The 19,838-nt window shown below is 42.1% G+C and overlaps 1 protein-coding gene across 1 annotated transcript in view; it reads left to right on the plus strand.

The window, feature by feature from the left end:
• Window positions 1-19,838, plus strand: part of pde3b (phosphodiesterase 3B) — a 51,564-nt gene that overhangs the window by 18,565 nt on the left and 13,161 nt on the right. The window contains exons 2-8 of the mRNA XM_072380637.1: window positions 13,931-13,981; window positions 14,722-14,967; window positions 16,283-16,434; window positions 18,250-18,350; window positions 18,451-18,682; window positions 18,783-18,874; window positions 19,349-19,512. Coding sequence (XP_072236738.1) covers window positions 13,931-13,981; window positions 14,722-14,967; window positions 16,283-16,434; window positions 18,250-18,350; window positions 18,451-18,682; window positions 18,783-18,874; window positions 19,349-19,512 — 1,038 coding nt within the window. The remainder of the gene's footprint in view (window positions 1-13,930; window positions 13,982-14,721; window positions 14,968-16,282; window positions 16,435-18,249; window positions 18,351-18,450; window positions 18,683-18,782; window positions 18,875-19,348; window positions 19,513-19,838) is intronic.

Here is a 19,838-nt window from a genome sequence, read left to right on the forward strand (position 1 = left end):
TAACCTTACTTAGAAAAAGCATGGGAACCGATTGCCTTGAAAATGTTACGTTGCACTAAAAGCAAGTATTGAGTAGATGTACTAAAAAACAACTAAAATGCCAAATTACTTAACTAACTGGAAGTAATAGGGATTGGCCTCAGTTTCTCAGTCTGCTTCTGTAGTTTGGCTTGTTTTTTGTTAAATAGAAAATGATACTGTGTAATATGTCTTGTGCTGTCCATCTGAAATATTAATGAGCAAATTGTAAGACTTGGAACGGACCAAAATCATTTTCTTTCCATGTCCTGTTTCATAGTTGATAGATGGTGTTCTTTTTTTTTTCCATGATGGCAACGAGTTAAGCGGGTAACAGAATTTTTGGCCACTTAACCACTTCGTCGTACATGTATTAACAGTTTGTTGTGAAACTGTTCAGCCAGTTCAAAATGTTTCTGGCTGTCCTTTTGACTCGGGACGCAGCTGCCCTGTTTCCCAGGACTGGAGCAGATGATGAGGTGAAATGTCATAGAGATTTGCTATTGTATTCATTTAACAGATTGTTGCCTCGTTGTTATCAGATCTTCTCGGTGTTAACACACTGAAGGCTTATCAGAAGCAAAAACAGCAGACAACAGATTGCTCTGCTACAATGCAAACTTTTTCCAACTCTGGAAAGTTACAGCCCTGTGCTGGACCGGCACCCCCGTCCAGGGTGCACCCCGCCTCTTGTCCAATGACAGCTGGGATGGACTCCAGCCCCTCCGCGACCCAGAATTGGTTTAAGCGGGTATAGAAAATGGATGGCTGGCTGGAAAGTTCCGATATTGGCATCATTCAATCGCTCACTTTGATGATCGTGACGCACACAGCAGAAATATGCTGTCCACATTACAAAGTAATCCACCTGGAATGTGAACTTGCACGTATTTGATTAGCCAGTTTATTGTATGGCATTGCACAGCGTCGTTGTGGAGGTTAACACCAAGAGCACGGCACAATCTCACGGGAATGTCAAAAGTGAAACTGTATGCAGGTTTTAGCTGGCACTACCACCCTTGTTGTATGCCTCTATGTTGATGCAACAGTTGTAAAAAAAGAATGCGTATGAAATGAGAAACCACGCAGTCAAAAAGTTTTATCACATCTTTGTGTGAGCAAGAGGCGAGATTCTTGCCTGGGACACGGCTGCCTGGGGACAGCTCTGCATAAAAAAAAACCTGCCATTGCCTTCGTCCCCTGGCATATATTGAGTTCTTGATAATGGTAACTTGCTGGGAAGCTTTAAGAGGAGGAAAACAATACAGAGGTACTTATTGTACCAATAAAAAAACTGCTGATTTAAATTGGCTTCCTGACACGAAACGTCACAACGCCCTGATTGTACATTTTGTGCGTCACAAGGTCAGTGCTCCTTTTAATATTTACATGTGTTAACACTTGGTAAACCTGGGATATTTTTATGAACCTGCAAATCAGCAAATCAATGTCAGCAGGAAGGACTTTGAGAAGTACTACCCAGAATATTTACACGTGGGCTCCGTGCCACCACTCTCCAAAGGTCATGCATGCCTATATTCTTGCCAATCTCTTGTGATAGCGATGAATTGCAGCGTTTCGGGTCAACAGCAAATTCGAGCTCAGATAAAATGTAACCTGCCTTCAGAGCCTGCACTGCAGGCTGCCTTCAACTATTTATAGGGGCATGATTTACTGAGTGGTTTCCAGTAAATGTGGGGCCAAAGTCATGCATGGATTGAAGCCCTTTTACATGGAATATGTTGTGTTGTGTCAATGCACTTTCGTTTTGTCATTTGAACCGATTTGAAACTCAACTTAAATTTAACGTGGCTGCATTCACCAAGTTAACTAAGGTGCTATTACTTAAATAGCTTTTTGCAGGCTAAGCTCTTAATGAATATACTGGCAAAGATATTCAGAATATGTAGGGTACGCACTGTAAGAAGCTTTGTCTGCAGCACAGTCGAGACTTGCAGTACGTCTGACGAGCCGCAGTTTGAATATGTTTAAAAGTTTGTGGAGATTCTTTTAGCTCAGAGTGGAATTAAAAGGAAAGGAAAGCAGACAAAATGCCTTTCATCAGTCAGATTTAAATACAGCTTCAGTTGGCAGAAAAAAAGACAAGCAAGTGTTGTGTTGTTCACTCTGTATTTTGTCGGCATTGACAGCTGCCAGCTGAGTTTTGGTGTTGAGAGCAGTTTAACAGTTACGGGCCATTTGAGCCCGAAACAAACCATTGTGGGGAAAAAGTTCATCACTGACGCACTAGAGTTGACCTCACTCATATTGTGGCATTTTTGTTGTTCCTGCATGTTGTGTTTGTCATTATGCAAGCTCCACACTGTGTTGCGAGCAGCCAGCTGAAGAAATGCAGCCTTTTATGCTATCAGTCACGCTGCAATATTTCTCTTGCTTATTTATTCTCGACATACACCTTCATGCTCACCTTTACTTGAGTTCTTTGAAAGGCCCTCTGTTTTTTCCTGTAGTTGTTTACAGTCAGGGGGAGGGTTTTGTGGTGAACAGTACTCAGTATCCAGTATGAGTTCAGATTTCTGTTGATTTTCTTTTCTGCCTGCTGCATATAACTCTGCACATCTTGTTGCTAAAAGATCGCCTTTTAGATTTGGAAAATAACTCATAATACTTTGCAGTTCTCTCAGTGGCCTTTTTAACATCAAGTTCTGGAAGTGTAAGTAAAAATGCCAACAAATACATTTCCAAAAGCATTTTTAGATTCTCTAGCTGGAGATTTCAACTAATGTATTGGTTATAACAGTTGCTGAGTTTTCACATAGAAAATGTCACTCTGTGAAAAATCCTCGTCTAGGATTTAGTTTTCGCACTTGTTTGCATTTTACAGTTTTTTTCGTTATATCAGCGAATTGTGCGCAGCATTAAACATGACACCAAGTAGCTCCTGCCTCATTTCCTTAAGATGAAAATGCGTCATCACGACCCTTCTGACCTTTGTCTCTGTGGTGTTTCTTCAGACTCTGACTGTGACTGGCTCACTTTCAGTTTTTTTTAAAACCTTTTTACAACATATTTAGGGCATGCTGTGGAACAGTTTATGGAAGTGATAAATCTGAAATCATCTGGTGCCTTCATTTTAACATCTTTAAACTTTGTTTTGTTTTTGTTTTTTTTCATTCAGGTGATATTGGAAGTTTTACAAAAGAAAATGTGTTTTTTTTTTCCCCCTCGTCTGTGTGACTGTTTGCTGTGTGACAGTAACTTTTATCATAAGTAAGTTATGTCAAAATCTTTCACTTTCCCCCTCGTGTAACCTTTGCTGAACAGCTGCCACTGTAACCACAAGTTAGCAATTTGGAACAGTAGCCATTTGACACAATGCAGTGAAACCAGGAGACGAGCCATGGAGTCAAACGGGAAACTCTGAAATGTCACACAAGCACATGTCATGTGGTTTGCTAACTTAAAAACAATCACAAATAGACTATTTGGGGAAAAAGTCACCTACACCTCCGCCCTATTTTCTCTTCGTCCACAATCGGCACATCTGAATTGATTTTATGCGGAAAAGATTTTCTTTTGTGAATGTGCATCTGGTCACTCATGGCATCGTGAACAATAAGAATGCATTGCTGATCGATGTCAGGTCAGTCAAGGATGAGCTCAAGAATCTTTTTAGTCGGCTGCGTTGCAGCCATCCTAACCGTCTTGCAGCTCATGACGCCTTAGACTTGATTTGTGGCATGTTGAAGGTTTTGTTTTTTTTCAACCTCCTAACAATGCCTTCTTTTTCAGGTTTGACTGGGTTTGACAGTCTTTCTACTCAGCCTTGTTACTTAATCAGCACGCTGATCTCTAAAGCATTTTGTGCACAACTACGTTGCCCCAAAGCAGATAAAACAAACTGCATTGTTATAGCAGTCGGAAGTGAGTGACTACAGCAGGTAAAGTAAAAGTGAACAGGTGGTGATAAATGCCCTTTAAGTCTGGAAACGTTCGTCATGAAGAGCTTTGTTATACTGTCAGAGTAAAACAGGAAGTTAAAAAAGGTTGATTTTCAGGAAAAAAAACAAACATTTAAGTTCCTGTATTGTCATTAGTGTAGAATAATTGTGATTTCACTCCATTAGATTGAGAAGTTTTTCTCTAAAAATGCTGCCGGTCCCATTCGCTGTTACTCTGCCATGTTGCCCCATATACAGAAGCCCAGAGTGGAAACACTATACACCGGCTCTACTGCGGGTATCTCACGTTTCTTTCGTGCTACCAGCTACCAGCTCCTATCCTAGCACTTACCTTGTACTTACCTACCCCCTCTATCTCTGCACTTTATCTTTCTGCACTTCCTTCTATGCCTGCACCCTATCTCTACTCTGTCACCTCTGACAGAGTCGGACTAGTGGGTTCCTTCTATGTAGTTTATTGTTAGTTTTTTATGTAGCTTGTTATATCTTCATTTGTAAGTCACTTTGGATAAAAGCTAAATACATAAACATAAACATACCAGAATTGCGGACTTGGAGTGGGAATGGGATTTGTTCAGGTTCCAAACTTTACCCATATATGTATATATATACATACATATCTATGTATCTACGTAGTGGACTTTTATTATCAAGTGTTTCCCTTAAAAGAAATGTAAATTCACAAGAAAAATCTCTGGAATTCTGTTAAAGTTAAAAAGATAAATAAATAAATCAGAAATAGCATTAGTTTGTTTTGTTTTTTTGATAAGGAACCACGTCTCTCAGAGGGTCTGACCTCTAATGTTGTGTCCAGCTCTGTCACAAATCCCATTTTTAGCTGTCCACAGATGTAGCCACTGATGACCTTCCAGCTGCCCATTGCGTTGTTGACTCTAACGCATAAAAGCCATCACCTCATCCACATGCTTTGGGTTCTGTTATGATTCTGGGGTGAAATCCTAAGAACCTGTTGATTGTCACAGACTTCCATTTCTTTATCCTGCAGTGGCCCAAATCCATTGCACAGACAACTGTAGGATATGAAAATGGAATATATCTGATTTTTCCTCGGGGGAAAAAAAAAAAATGCTTGCCAGCTAAGATAGACATAATCCTTCATTTATTACCTTTTGTTAGTAACCAATAAAGTCCTAAGCTCTAAGCTAAATTCTAGCTATGCATCTGTATTATTTCACTTCATCCGAGTTAGAGTTGTTTTAGCTACAGCAACCCAGGGAACTGCTTCACAACAAGTTAGAATTTTTTAAGGCGCCGTCACTTCTCAGTAAACACAAGATCAGTCAGGCCTTTCACTGACATAGATGTCGAGAACATTTGGCCAAACCGCATCTGTGTCTTTGCCTTGATGAAATAGCAGCATTGGGAAGGGGACGCAATCCAGTTTGGTCCAGATCACTTTCCTTCCACCTTCTAAAAGTCCCATACAGTTGTAATTCTTTCACTCTTTTGCTGTTTGGGCCTTGTTCTGGTCTGTTTTTTTTTTTCTTCCCGGGGACACAGGCAGAAACTACTATCTTTCCTGCTTCAAAGGAATTAGTGGGTGCCTGTCTATAGGCTGTGCTGTACTTCTACTGACACATGTAAACAAAGCGCCCTCGTAAAACCACATGCTGTGCCCCTGAGATAGAAAATGAGAGAGCTGTGTAGGCTACTAATTCTACAGCAGACCATAAGCATTTCACCCTTAGTCTTCAAGGAAAGAGAGCCTTGTTGATGCAGGCCAGGCAGACTTGGATGTTGGATCAGGACTGCAGCTGATCAATCATTTGGTGTTGTCCAAATTCCTTTGGCTTCCTGTTATTTTTGTGCTATTTTTGGACGTAGTTCCAGTCATTTTTAGTTAACTTTATAAAAATTCATATTCTTGTCCGTCACAGAGGACGAAGACTTTCAGAGTTCACTGTCAACATAAAGTCTCGTTGTGCATTTTATCCTCTTGATTTTTAATGCAATTTAGATAAACCGATAAATTCGATCACGTCAAATTGGGAACGCAGTGTGAAAACTGAAGAGAAGTGGGACTCTTCGACTGAGAGAGAACCAGTTTGGCTCATCCTCACAAATTGAGTTAGGTGCTTCTCAAACTAGCGAGAATCAGATGCAAAAGGGAATCGTGGCTGCCATTATTACTGCCCACGAATAGGTTTATACCAAATTGAAGAAAACATTCGGCAAGCGTATGGAGACAAAGTGTGTTTTTAATGTCCAAAGAAACTCAGCGCACCAGAATGGACATCTTAATTTCGGGAGCTTGAAAGGTTTTGTCAGATCCATTGGTTTGCTGCTGTGGTTCTTGTACAGAAATGGTGAACCGAAGCGGTTCAATGCCCTGGATGTCCTGGAGCAGCGATATGTGTGAACATCAATGCCCAGAGCTATTCTTTGGGCTTTCCTCTCGCCTGTCTCTGTGCAGTACTAAACAAGGAGCCTCATCAGCTCTTTCACAACACATGAAGAAAAAAGGGATTTGGCCAGCCTTGTTTCTGCATCACAGCCTGCCTCCTGTGAACTGCATTTCTAGCCACAAGAATGCATCTCCAGCAGAAATCCTGCCGCTGTGAAACACATATGCGAACAGCAACTGCGGAAAAAAAATCAAGACCAAATTGTCTTTGCATTTTCTTTGAAGTCTCCGGTGTTCGTATGTGCAAACAGCTTTAAATGTTCTTCACCACAGGCGCTGCCTGTGAGGAACTTTGTCAGTGTTCCTGTGGCAGTAGAAGGAGTGTCCCTTCGTCCCCACAAACTTATTTTCTGTCTGCACCGGTCATAGGTTGGAGAACTACACTGCATGGACTTTTTTTCTTTTGATAGCTCTTACCTCCCCTTGAACAAGAGGATCTGTTTGTGACGTAACGGCACGGCGACCGGTTCAGACAGAGTGAGCGCACGTCTGAACCGATCGCCGTGCAGTCGTCTGTCAAGCAGAAGATCGCTGGTTCAGTCCTCAAACTGTCAGTCCACATGTTGACTTAACCTTGGGAAAGATACTGAGCCTGGCTGGCGGAACATGTGAATGATGTGAATGCATCAGTGACTGACCCCCCCCCCCCCCCCCCCCCCCCAAAAAAAAAATAAAAAAGAGTAAATATTGTGAGATGTCAGCTGTGTAAACAGCATTTGTTAATGTTACACCTGTCGTTACCCTGATTTTGACTCTGCCACCAACACTGGCAGGTTATTACGTCACATTAGTTCCTATCAGTTGTCCAACTTCCTGTGAACTTTGAGGAGTCCACAGAACTGCTTGATCTGGCAGTTTTTGGCAGTGAAGTTTCCTCCTCTGAACTCTGTTTAGCCCCTGGTTTCTGCAGTCGAAATAGAACAATCTGAAGAAAAGACCTCCTAAAAGACCCAGGTTCCTTGAAAAGGTTCCTGCGGTTGAAATGCAGCTGAAAGGCGGTTAAGGCAGTTTTTTAAAAGATGTATATTTGGTTGTGCTGACATTCGTACAAATTAGTATATAGAATAAATCTATATTTATCAATACAGATTGATAAATACTTAATTACAGCGTGAGTGTGAAATTAAGGCTTAACAGGAAGTGGCTTCTATTAACTTATCAGGGAAACTGAAGCGAATTAAGCGTAATCCTCAGATATCTTTAACAATGGCTGTTCAGGGAGAGACAAAGACTGGAAAGAATTTGGAATGTTCTGCAGCATCTCGCATTGGGACAAAGGTCACATCAGATTTCAAAGTTTACAGTGTTATAAGACCGCCATTATACATTATTGGTTTAGTCCACAGGTTGTTGATAAGCGTGCTGTTGTCATGTATTGGAGCATTATGGTCGAGCATGAGGAGGAAGCAAATCATTTTCCTTGGAAATTGATTTCACACTGCGTAATAGTGAGTCATTACAGTCCTGTAAAGGGATGAAACCTCAGCAGCAAATGATGCGAAATATTTTAGACATGCAACATCTGGGTGATTTAATGGTCGATGTCATTTCAACTCTTCCAACTGGAGGTTCTTATTTGGATTAAAAAATTCTGTTTTTGTCCTTGCTTCCTTCTTCTTTCATGCTGGGTAATATAACTCAGTGTTTTTACCTTATTAGCACCCTTTCCTTAGTGGGAGATTGATGCAAAGTTGCGAAGGGCTCCCTAGACAATGTTTTCTACGATAATAAGACATTATATTTGAAGTAGGTGAGACTGTCTTTTAGAAGGTAATTACTAATGTGTTGCAGGATCTTAAGCATGGATGTTTAAAGCTTTAAGTTCCAATCTGTATATTCCATTTGGTAGAAATTCAATTTAACGTTCAAAGTGTGACTCAAAATCATCTTTCTTCTCATGTTGTGCTGACACGTTTCCACAGAAGCCCAGAATAGGCTCAACATTGGTTCTGTAGCAGGCCCATTGCAGGTTTTGTATTTTTTACCTGCCACTCTAAAGTCTCAGAGTTTAAACAACTGCAACTGTGTCACTAGATGTCACTGAATGCTGGACACTGCCCTCTTAAATTTGTCTACATTTTTGTTGACTGATTTTCTTTTATGGTTTTGTACTTTGGAACATACATCTATATCCGCTTAGTCTTAGTGGAGGTTATATCCAGTGTTAGGGGTTAGTTCCAAAGAGAATCTCAAAAGCAGATTGAAGCAGGAGGCAGACAGGTGTGTGGGAATAAAATAATTTATTAAAAGAACTTACTAAAAGCATTGCAAGGCAAGAAATCCAAAAGCATTCCACGTGTAATCCCCAAGAAAAAAAGAAATCCAAACATAAATCCAAAGACATTCAGGCAAAAACAACCAAAAAAAAAAACCGAGCATGAGCTTAAACAGGAGAAGCACAGGAACAACACTGAGGACCTGGCAAACAAGAACAGAAAACCACTGAGTGTATGTACCGAGCAAGTGATGACAAAAAACAAACAGGTGTGTCTTGTGGGAACAGAGCAGTTGAGTCATCGGCTGAACAAGAAACAGGTGCAGAGCAAATATAGCAAAAGTAACAGAAATGAGTGAGCACAAAATCAGTTTTTACCTAAAAAAGGAAGTGAAGAAGAATCTGACAAAAAATGCCAGAGAACGGGATTACGGAGTAATAAAGAAAAAAACCACAGGATAAAAGCGATGTCAGGCAACCGTTGACTCTCACGTTTATACGTATGGATGATTATTGGATAAAACATTGTAATTGGAGCCCCTGGAGAAAAGAAAGAAAGACAGATGGAATTTACAGACAGCCAATCAGCAGATTCTGACCTTAAAAAGTTGTTGTTGTGAGGAAACTCCTCCAACTTGTCCCATTTACTGCACCTAACCCATTTGGTACCTGTGATCAGTTACAAATGAATACAAAGTCATCTTAAAGCCTTTTGGCCTTTTACTGTCCAACAGTAAAGGTTCAATAATTCCCATAATGCACTGTGGTGCTGTGTTGGTGCACAATCACTCACTTTCTGTCTTTTGTCCGTCCAGATGTGTCCAGTGTTGTGGCAGCTGGTCAGGCCACGCGTGCATGTGAGTGCATGTGAGTGCATGTGAGTGCCTTTATTGCATTTGCATTGCACAAAGTGCATTTATTGGACAAAAAGAAGCACAACACAAACAGGGATGAGACCAGATTGCGCATTGCTATGGTCTTCCTGAGATGCTAAACTCACTGAATGTGTGTGAGAGAGGCTCCAAGTTTGGATGTTTCACAAGAAGTATTTTTGTAAAGCAACTGAAATGAGCTTTTTTTTGTTATTAACTTAGACAACTGGAGTCACTGTTCATCTTGAAGGTTTACATTGTGCTCATTTATACTTCACATAAAGTACACTTTCTTTAATGTTAAAGAGGCAATATTTCTCTAATTTAACAGGCACTATGCAAATATGTTTCGTGTTGTTAAGTAAAGGAAAGACTTACACATGAGGAGTTTCTTACAGCTCAGGACTATTGTCAGCCATGGGAGGGAGTAACTCCCTTCACTGTGGACCTCTCTCATTACCAGCTCTGATTGTTTACTGCATATTTTAACTGAATATTTGGCAGCGATGTGGCCTTAAAACAAGCACGTTCATCGTGTGCTCCTGCCTATCTACACCAACGCCAGTTACTGGCAAGTGCGCTATATCAGCCCCTGAAATCCTCTGAACGCAGTCCGACACGACGTGTTCCAAACACCGTTTGGTGCTCTTCGTTATCCTGAGTGTCTCCCCATTGAGCACACTCTCACTTCTATAAATACTCTTACATATTTCCACAGTAAAAAAAAAAAAATAAATAAATCTTTGGTGCAATTTAAAGTCCAGAAGAAGGCATCGTTTGAGTTGAGCACACTACTTATTTCTGTCTGCAGGGATGTGAAAATGAGCAACAATATTTTTGCAGCTTTACGAGAAGCGTCAGCCTCCTGAAAACCTAAATTATTTGTTAACATTTGTTGCTGAGATATTTCGTTGTTTCAAATTTACAGATGAGCTAAATGGGTCAAGCATCAAAGAATACAAGGAGAGAGATTACTTCCAAATAAATGTCAAACTCCAACTGGGGCTAAAAGGGTCTTGCTTGGTGGCCAGACATTGAACAACTCCAGGTCCAGTGAAGTGGTGGATGAGTGTGAAAGAGAGAGATGACATTTTAAACAAGTTCCTCTCCTTAGTCAAAGAATTTTCCATGGCCCTGCCAGGTTGCCCTGACGACACTGGTGACAACCGCGGGCGGCCCTTAGCCATCTGTAGTACCCCGAGTTATCCCTTTGGGGGCCTGTAGATCTGAGAGAAAGAAAAGACAGAAACCCCTGTTGATTGTCTGGCTAGTTCCATTGGGAGGATGTAATCATCCTATTATCGTCTGCCATTTTTAGTTTTATGTCTCAGAAAAATGGAAACGTTTCTCTCATACGTTTTAACGCTGCAAATTGACTAAAAGGCTGCAGCTGGAACAGGGGAAACGCTGTATTTTTTAGACGGAATATCTGCTGCGGGATGGAACTTGGAAGTCTCGCGAGGTCAAAAGTTCAGAGGCTGTTTTTTTTTTTGTTTTTTTTCATAATCCCACTCTGCTGCCTCCTTCATCTGGACCTTGGAACCGTGATACAAGCACAGCTCTATTGTGTCAATTAAGCTGCGTCCAAGCGAGCGGGACACACAGCGACACAGTCTGCAGCCCTCTCCCCTGGCCAGCCCCCCTCCCCCTGAATATCATGCATGTAAAACTGTGCTTTTATTCCCTCTCCCTGAATCATCGTCTCCTCATTGTGAGCGTGTGCTGCTGACGCTGTATGTCGCTGTATGTCGCTGCAGACTGACGTCAGCATTGCCCTGCTCCTCTCCATACAAATGCTCTGCCTGCCTCACTGCCTGACTACCATTGATACCTTTCCTCTGCCCCCCCCCCCCCCCCCCCCCCCCCACACCCTCTTATTAGCAGGTTTTTATCAGTTCTAGCACCTCTCACACTGCAGTGCCTGGCTAATATGACACACGGGTGTAACTAACTGGCCGTCTAATAGCTTGCACAGGTTTATTGACTCCTGTTAGGAAATATTTATGACCGTCTCATGTTGAAGTATTGTGTGTGTGTGTGTGTGTGTGTGTGTGTGTGTGTGTGTGAGAGAGAAGCTGTTTTTATGTTTCCTATTGTTTTACACCTGCGCATTTAATTACATGTTAGATTTTATAATTTGACTGTACGCGTCTCAGTAGTTCACATATAGCCCTTTTTGCCCCCCCGTCTGGAAGTGGCTGCGCTGTAAATGATCTTTTATGTATGTGCTCGTGTGGGTTTGCTCACAGTGTTACGCAGATTCACAGAGACGTTGCATGCGAGTTTAAAAATAGAGGAATTCAACAGAAACAATTCGTCTGATTGTCTGTCCAAGTATTTAGAGCTTTTTACGGGAGTGAAAGTAATAACATCTTCTTTCGCAATCCACTGTAAGTGAAAATTGTGCTTTCGATGTGTCGCTCAGATGACCTAAAATACTTATTTAGCAGAAAAGATTTTTCATATCAAATAGATGAAACATTTAAGCAGCAGTTTTAGGTAGGAAATAACTAACCTGGATGCGGATTTGAATGGTTGCTGGATTTGTATTTAGTGTTTTAAAGTACTTTTTTTGCAGAGGAAGTTGAGTAAATCTCTTAGAGATTAGAACTATGTTGTTCTATGTCTGCGAGGATATTTTAGTACAGGTGTCTGAGTGTTTGAATTGTGTTTCCTTAAGCCTCATCATTTTCATGCGTTCACAAAAAATAAAAAAGAAATCAGGGAAAATAAAAAGTCTCTTGTTAAGTGGAAGATTTGAATCTCATGGCTTGCAGAAACACCTCATTGTAAATAACTTCTGTTCTGCCACACTCCGCAGTGGCGCTTCAGCTAATTCAGCCAGCTTTTCCTGTTTCTGTGCGAGTCACAGGAGATTGTGTTTTTGTGCATTGAGCACAGATTGTGCAGAGGTGAAGCACAAAGCATGCTGTAATGTTGACGTGTTGGCAGATCCTACACGCAGGGTGCTGTATTGTGTGACACACTGCAGACATTTGAGAGCGTCACTGGGTGTCAAGAGAGCACATGGAATGTGGTTGTGTCTCACTTTCTTTTTTATCTCCGTCTGTAACTCTCAGTCCTTTATTGTCATCCCTTCTTCAGCGGCAACCTCTACTTCACCCTCTGTGTTGCAGCCCTCCTGTTTCTCTTTGTAAACAAGCAGAAGGCCAGCAACTCGTCCTCCGGCCCTCTCCCGCCATCTCGTTGCCATGGTGTATGGAGCATTGTTTGCTGGCCTCTATGTCGGGTTGCCATGGCAGGGCTTATTTGCCATATTAAATGTTTGGCAGCATTGTACAGATGCTGATGACAAACATCCAACGTCCCACTTTGATCAATGAAACAGTCAGCGATTAGAAGAGACGGAATGGACCCACTGATCTGTTTAACAACCTTTTATCATAGATTTCATCTGCTGCATGTGACGGGAAAGTATTTAGTTTTAGCATTTGGAAGTGGGATTTACGTCGATTTACGCAGAATTGTGTCCCTGTAGAACAGTGGTGAAACGGCACGGTTTAGTTTCTGCCTGTAAAAAGATCATTCAAAGCCATTCAATGGAAATCTTTTTTTTTTTTTTTTGTTTTGTTTAATGTTGTCACTGGAGTGACAGTATTTGTTTCGTTTAGTCCTGACACACTGGGTGTGTATTTACATGGTAAGGTGAGGCTGATGGTGCCATCTATGGATCAACCCTCTGTGTCTGTCCCTCTTGTGGTGTGGGGTAAGACTGCATGGGGGCTTTGCTAAAGCACACTTTTCCAGATGTATCACATTTACCTGGCTTCATTTTTCCATCTTGAATGAAACAAAGTCTAGGTTTTTTTTTTTCCAAGCTCTGAAAAAATGAAACGCACAACAGTTGATGTGTACGATCATAATTTGACTTAAACAAACCACAGTAAATGCTTTGTTTTTTTTTGTACCATAATCATATTTTCATATATGAAATTAGGTGGGTTCAGGTTCACCAACATACTGTTATACAACCTGCACCAGCTCTGACCCCACACTGCCGTAAAGTGTGACAGCTCCTGTGTGGCTACCAACAGATAGCATGGAAATGCAGCCGATTGACGTAGTTTGGTCTTGATAAGATCTCATAACTCTATTGTAGCGCACCACGGCGGTTTTAGCGGTTTGCTTTTCTGCTTTGGCTCCCAGTGAAAGGCCTCTGTCTGCTGTCGCTCAGGCAGCGTGCAGCAGACAGTACCTGCAGTAGAAAGTGCATAAAGTGGCGCAGGAAATCCTTAATGTAAACTGTTACTACACTGTGTGTTTAGATAACAGGCAGAGTCGACTAGCAGAAGCTGTTACTGACCTGCCGGTGCCCTCATTGCGGCAGTATGCTCAAATTGGAGCACAGGTCGAAGCCTCTGCTCCCTCTGTTTGACTACGGTTCATAATCTCTGTCGCACACAAATATATATACAGCGATGGCGTTTGACTGACAACTCTCTCTTGTGTTTTTCAGATGATCTTATGGGACTGGGATCTGAAACACTGGTACAAACCACAATATCAGGTCAGTACTCGCATGTTTTTGAGGTTTTAAGAGCACACAGGATAAACTCTTTTCAGGTAGCATTAAATCCACCAGCTGGACTCACCTTTAGGACTTTGAGTTCTTCTCCTTCCACGTTTTATTCAGGCAGGATACATATAGTGTAAAACCTTGCTTGCAATGCCCTTGAAATTGTTATCGTGCCACTTTTGCTTTTCTTTTTTCTTGCACAGGCATTCTATGACTTGTTTGAACTATTTGTGTAATCTATCAAAATATTTCACTCGCAGAGGCTAAAAGTCAGTATTTGTTCCTGTTCCTGACAACCCAGTCAGAGCATTGTCTCTTATGAAACCTGCCCTAAAAAAAGCAAGGATTACACACTGCGATAGACTGCTCTTTACCATTTATGGGACCATGACTTTAGATATTAGCATAGCTCTTCACTTTCCAGATGGAATTTAAATCACGTCTGTTTCCCTCCCAAAAAAATACCGAAGCTGCTGCTTCCATCTTGTTGGTAAGACACCAGAGGAAGAGAACAAGGGATTAGGAGGCAACAGCAGAGGAGGATAGAAATTAGCTTTGAAAAATTGGATTCCCGAAAGATAGAAAGACACCTTTTCAGTTTTGTCACTGTTTTCCTTCTGCTAATATTAGAGGAACACTCAAACATTTGGGAAAAAACAGCGTTCAGGTACTGTGCAACACTGATGCTGCTCTGCTGCCCGGCCTGTCTGATGTATGTGTTCATGCGCCAGGGTGCAGTGAGCGGCAACGGCGTGGATCTCTCGGTCATCAACGAGGCCAGGAATCTGGTGTCAGACCTGCTGATAGACTCGTCTCTGTCGCCGAACACCGCTGCGTCTCTGCGCAGCATCTCCAGCCTCTTGGGGACGTTTTCGGGCTCATGCCGCCCCAGGGTCAACCCCTTCACCCCCTTCCCAGGTTTCTACTCGGTAGAAGCCGAAGACTCTGTGGAGAGGAGTGACAGGAAAAGTATTAAGGTGGGTACAAGTGCTCTGCTATTGACTGCGGGATTTCATATTGATGGTTTGTGCAAGAGTTGCTGGTCATATCAAAGAATCAGTGGAAGGTAGTACCACTGGAACACCAATCATGTATTTGATTAGCACCTTATGATGCTGTAATGTAATCAGTCTTAATTTGGCCCAAGTTTTCAAGATTGTTGTCAAAAACTCAGATGCGCGCTGACTCTAACATTTCGTATCTAATTAGATACTGATTTGAGACAGCACTGATATCAATGGTGCCGCCATGGCCTCCTGCAGCGGACATCTTCACACAGCACGGCTGCAGACAGACAGACACACAGCGTCTCCCCTCTCTGCACGGAAACTAGCTGACGTTCAGCGCTAACTTTACTTTTTTTTTTATCCTTCCAAGAGCTCCAGACTGTGACCCCTTAGTCGCATTTTGCGAGCGTTTTTGGAGAAACAGCGACAGTATTTTACAGCTCGGCGCACCGGTGTGACTTGAAAATACGGCCTGCGACTTTATTTCTTTGATTGTTACAATATTTTTTCACAAAACAAAAGGGGGAGTGAGAGTATGTGTGTGTGTGTGTGTGTATGTGGGTGTGTGTCTTGTTTGAGCGAGAGACGAGAGTTCAAGCCTGCCTCATAGCCATCATAACCACAAGGAAAGCAAACTGCGCGGGTCATCATCTGCCTGTGTCCTTCCTGTTAGGGGCCCGTTATCTTCACGCTTCGCTCAAACCTATCAGTACATTTTTTGAAAGAAGCAAGCATTCAAATCCGTGACACTAAAGTCCAAAATCGATAATGAAGATGAGATGTGGAATCAGCAGGCAGAGATCTTCTAATCTTCTTCCAACATGATACAGACGGAGTGCCGACAGATATATCAAACCACTGTTTCATTTGAAAGGAAGGATGCAAGGTGATGGACATATTTGGTCCCCGTGATAACTCATACTTTACCATGTGGCGTTTTTCCTCTCAAATCAAATAGAAGTTTTGTCAATTTCACTACATTATCTGTTCACAACCAAATTATTATTTATCAGTGATGCAGGCAAGTTGGAAAAAGCTCCACTGCAGGTGGAAAAGGTTGTCCAGGGGCTGCTTACTCAACACATTTACTATTTCTTAATTTGTCATTTTTACCTCCATAATATTGAAAACAGTTTGGATTATTTTCTCCGGCTTCGCTGTGGATTATGAAATTCCAGTTTCCAGACATTCTTTAACTTTAAAGTGCAATAATATTTGTGTGACAGCATCATCATTTTGTGACTCAGGCATACATTTTACACTGGAAACTTCCTCTGCTTCACAGGGTTTAAGCAGCAGAAACAGCCTCCCCACCCCTCAGCCCAGGCGGAGTTCCACCTCCTCCACACCCTCTGTGCTCCCTCCTCTCGACTCCGTCTCTTCACGCTGGGAGCGTAATAATGGAAAGAGACCCCACTCAGACCTCAGCGTCACCAGGTAGCTACAAGAAAGCACAGACTTTGTCGTGGATCAGTGTTACAGCTTACTTAAAGGATGTGGCTGAGCTACAGTTTGGGTCGTGCTCATGAGGCTGTGATGTGAGGGTGTGAGAAAGTCCTAAAGTAGTGGAAAACAGAAATCATACTCAGTGAAATTTAACAATAAATCTGATTTGTGTTTTTAACTAAATATAAGGTAAGTTAAGTAATATTGTGTAACAAATATGCTCTTTTGAGGGTATTAACATCCACGTTGGTGGAAGCATTTATTTAATACGACTCTTTAATATGCAGATACCTGTTGTTCCAGGGCTTGGAAGTAGTTGGACAATTGACTCAAAAAAGGGTTTCATAGACAGGTGTGAGTGAGCTTATCCCTTTGTTATTTCCTCATTAATTAATCGGGTAAAAGGTTTGAAGGAGGGACATTTCTATTTAGAGGCTGCTGCTGTGAACCCACACCGTGTGGACAAAAGAGCCCTTGATGCACATGAAACAGGCCACCATAAGACTGCAAATACAAATCAAATCCATCAGAGAGCAGCATTTAGATTCGAAACACTTTTTCCACGAAAAAGAGAAAACGCAGCGATGAGTTTGGCAGCATAAAACAGGGTTACGTCCATTAAAGGCAACAATGGTGGATGATTGGACAATGCTTTAATTATATGATAAAGGAAAACATCCAGCCAAGTCAGGAACACTATTCGGCAGGTTAACACATTATTATCCAAGTGTTCCATAAAGAGAATGCTCCATGAGAGCAAAGATGGAAACCAATCAAAAGCTTTGAAAATATAGAGGGCAAAGTAGATTTTGCCAAAATATCTGGAAAAAGTCAAGTTAAGGTTGTTCTCGAAGGAAAAAAAAAACATTCAACATCTCCTGTAGGCTTGGAGGCAGCATGATGACATGGACACGTTCAGCTTCCAAAGGCACTGATTGTTTATTGGTGGCAGAAGACCGAGGAAGACAACTGTAAATGGTATATTGTGCGCTCAGATTTAACCAAATGAAGCAAAGCTCAGGCTAATCAAGCTGCATTTTGCCTGCTCTTGATAAACTAAAGGCAGAAAAAGATAGCTGGAGATAGTTGTAATAAAGTCCTGGCAAATCATCACAAGGGAGGGAAATAATACAAATTTGTGAGTATCCAAATATTTATGAACACATATTTATTGAGGTTAACACGTGGGACACGGAGAGGTCATCCTTTGCATTTTGACAACAACAAACAACCGCTTGCAGTTTTGATATGCTTTGCTGTGACTTTAAACTGTTTGTGTGAGTCTGAAGAGCCAAAGAGTGAGACTGAGAGGCAGTTTGAATATTGCAGTGTTAACCACAAACAAGAAACTGGGAGAAATTGTGTTTCATCATTTCCTTTCATTGTGTTTGTGCCGTGTACAGAGAAATCAAAAGCAGGGGTTGTTCCCATGTGAGAGTGGCGGTGTTTACTCAGAGTAAAAAAAAAACACATACAAGCTATCAGTTGAATCAGATTGTAGTAATGGTAATTGCTGTTCAAATGCGCTGAGAGAAATTTTATTTCTGGAATAAGACGATACAACAGTGCTTCATTTGGACAATGGGATGCAGTGTCCGTACAGTATATGTCCACAAGATGGCAGCAGAGGACTGGTGCTGTAAGACCACGTTCTTCTAGTTTTAGTGTTAGTTTACCAACGTCTAAGAAAATAGTGCAACTTTGTTCATCAGATGAGGCTAAACATCTGATAGTGAGACGGTTATACATTATAATGCTGAAACTTTAGTGAGAGATGAGTTGAATGAGTTGTCTTTTGCTCTCCAGCTCAAGTCTGTCCAACGGGCCCAACGCAAACCTGCTGACCATTCCCAAACAGAGGTCTTCCTCTGTCACCCTCACATACCACGCTGGGCCCAGAAGAGCAGGTGAGGCCTAACTCCACAAACTCACTGTGTGTTGTTTAACTGCTCATTTAACTTGGTGCTGTTGTATTATCTTTCCCTGAACTCCCTTCATCCTCTCTAGGCACATCGCCCAGCCTGAGCCCAGTCACTTCACCGAGCCACAGTCCTCCGGCACTAAGTACGGGTTCATCGTCGTCCCTCGTCACTCGGTCGCCTGTGGAGTTCCCAGACACGGCAGACTTCCTGAAAAAGCCGAGTGTCAATCTGAACCTGCACAAGCCCTTGGGCTACCCAAACATCTCCACAGATTTCCAGCAGGCCTTTCGCAGCTCTGCCTTCCCTCTCTGTACCAGGTGAGAGCCGCCGGGCCTGAAGGGGCGTTTTTGTGTTAGTTAAACCAGCACATTCGAGTTACGTATCGTAATTGGCCTCGTCTGGGATTGTCTGTCATAGCTGTGGCCGTCAGATGCTCAAGGGGGTTTCCAGCGGTGACGGGGCGGAGTCTCATCAAGCATTTACCAGCGAGACTCAACGCAGGCGCTCAGGTACAAACACACTTCATGCACATTATGAAGAGGAATGCAGTCATGGCAGACAATCCTGTTCGGTGATCTGATATTAGATGTTTGAAAGAGAAACACTTCTGTCTGTGTTTTAAGGATTTAACGCTGCTCTCTGCTGGACTCCAAGAATACTGCAAGTTGTTACAGTATTAGGCAAAGACACGAACATGAATAATGAATCGGAACAAATCTTTTCAACAAAAGTTTGCTGAATCACTTCAATAGCATTAGCCACTGTTGCTTCTGAAGCTACAAGGCATTGGTGCTAGTTTAAAGTTTATTTTTCAGTCACTTCTACGGCAATTTGAAAAACAATTCAGTTTTTGTATGTAATGCTTTAACGTCTGGTGAAATTTAGCGTCACATTTAAGGAGGAGCGGCAACCGAGCATTTTTTTTCGAGCCTCTTTTTGATGACGTCTTGGCATTACATGGTGTCGTATGTGTTTATACACAGGAGGTGAGGGGCCGGACTTCACTGGGGAACCTCTCATCAGGGAGGAGAGTCCGGAGGTGGATGCATCTGGAGACGGAAGGCCTGATGCTAGAGTAGACCAGGGGCTGGCAGCGGAGGAGACGGAGAAGAGCACGAGCACAGACCAGCAGACTCAGAAATCGGAGGTGTGCTTGATCAGAGAGATTCAGCTTTTTATAATTATCCTGCGCTGCGCAGGAGGTGGAACAGCTGTTCGACTGTGGATGTTTGTCCCTCCGACCTGAGCTGTTTTTCGTGCGTTTAGATAATAATTTTTGTAAAGCAATAGCCTCAGTTGGTGAGCATATAGTTTCATATTTTGCATACGAACACTGGCGTTAATAGCCACCAGCTTGTAGCAAAAGTGCAGTTATTCGTAAGTGCGTTTGAATCTTGACTTGATTTGTAATCTTCTCTTTCTGTTGCTGCTGATCTCCTCCTTAATGTACGGTCTTTCAAGCAAACTCCAGTC

This window comes from Leuresthes tenuis, unplaced genomic scaffold (assembly GCF_036924035.1).
Source record: "Leuresthes tenuis unplaced genomic scaffold, fLeuTen1.0.hap1 SCAF_2, whole genome shotgun sequence".
NCBI lineage: Eukaryota > Metazoa > Chordata > Actinopteri > Atheriniformes > Atherinopsidae > Leuresthes > Leuresthes tenuis.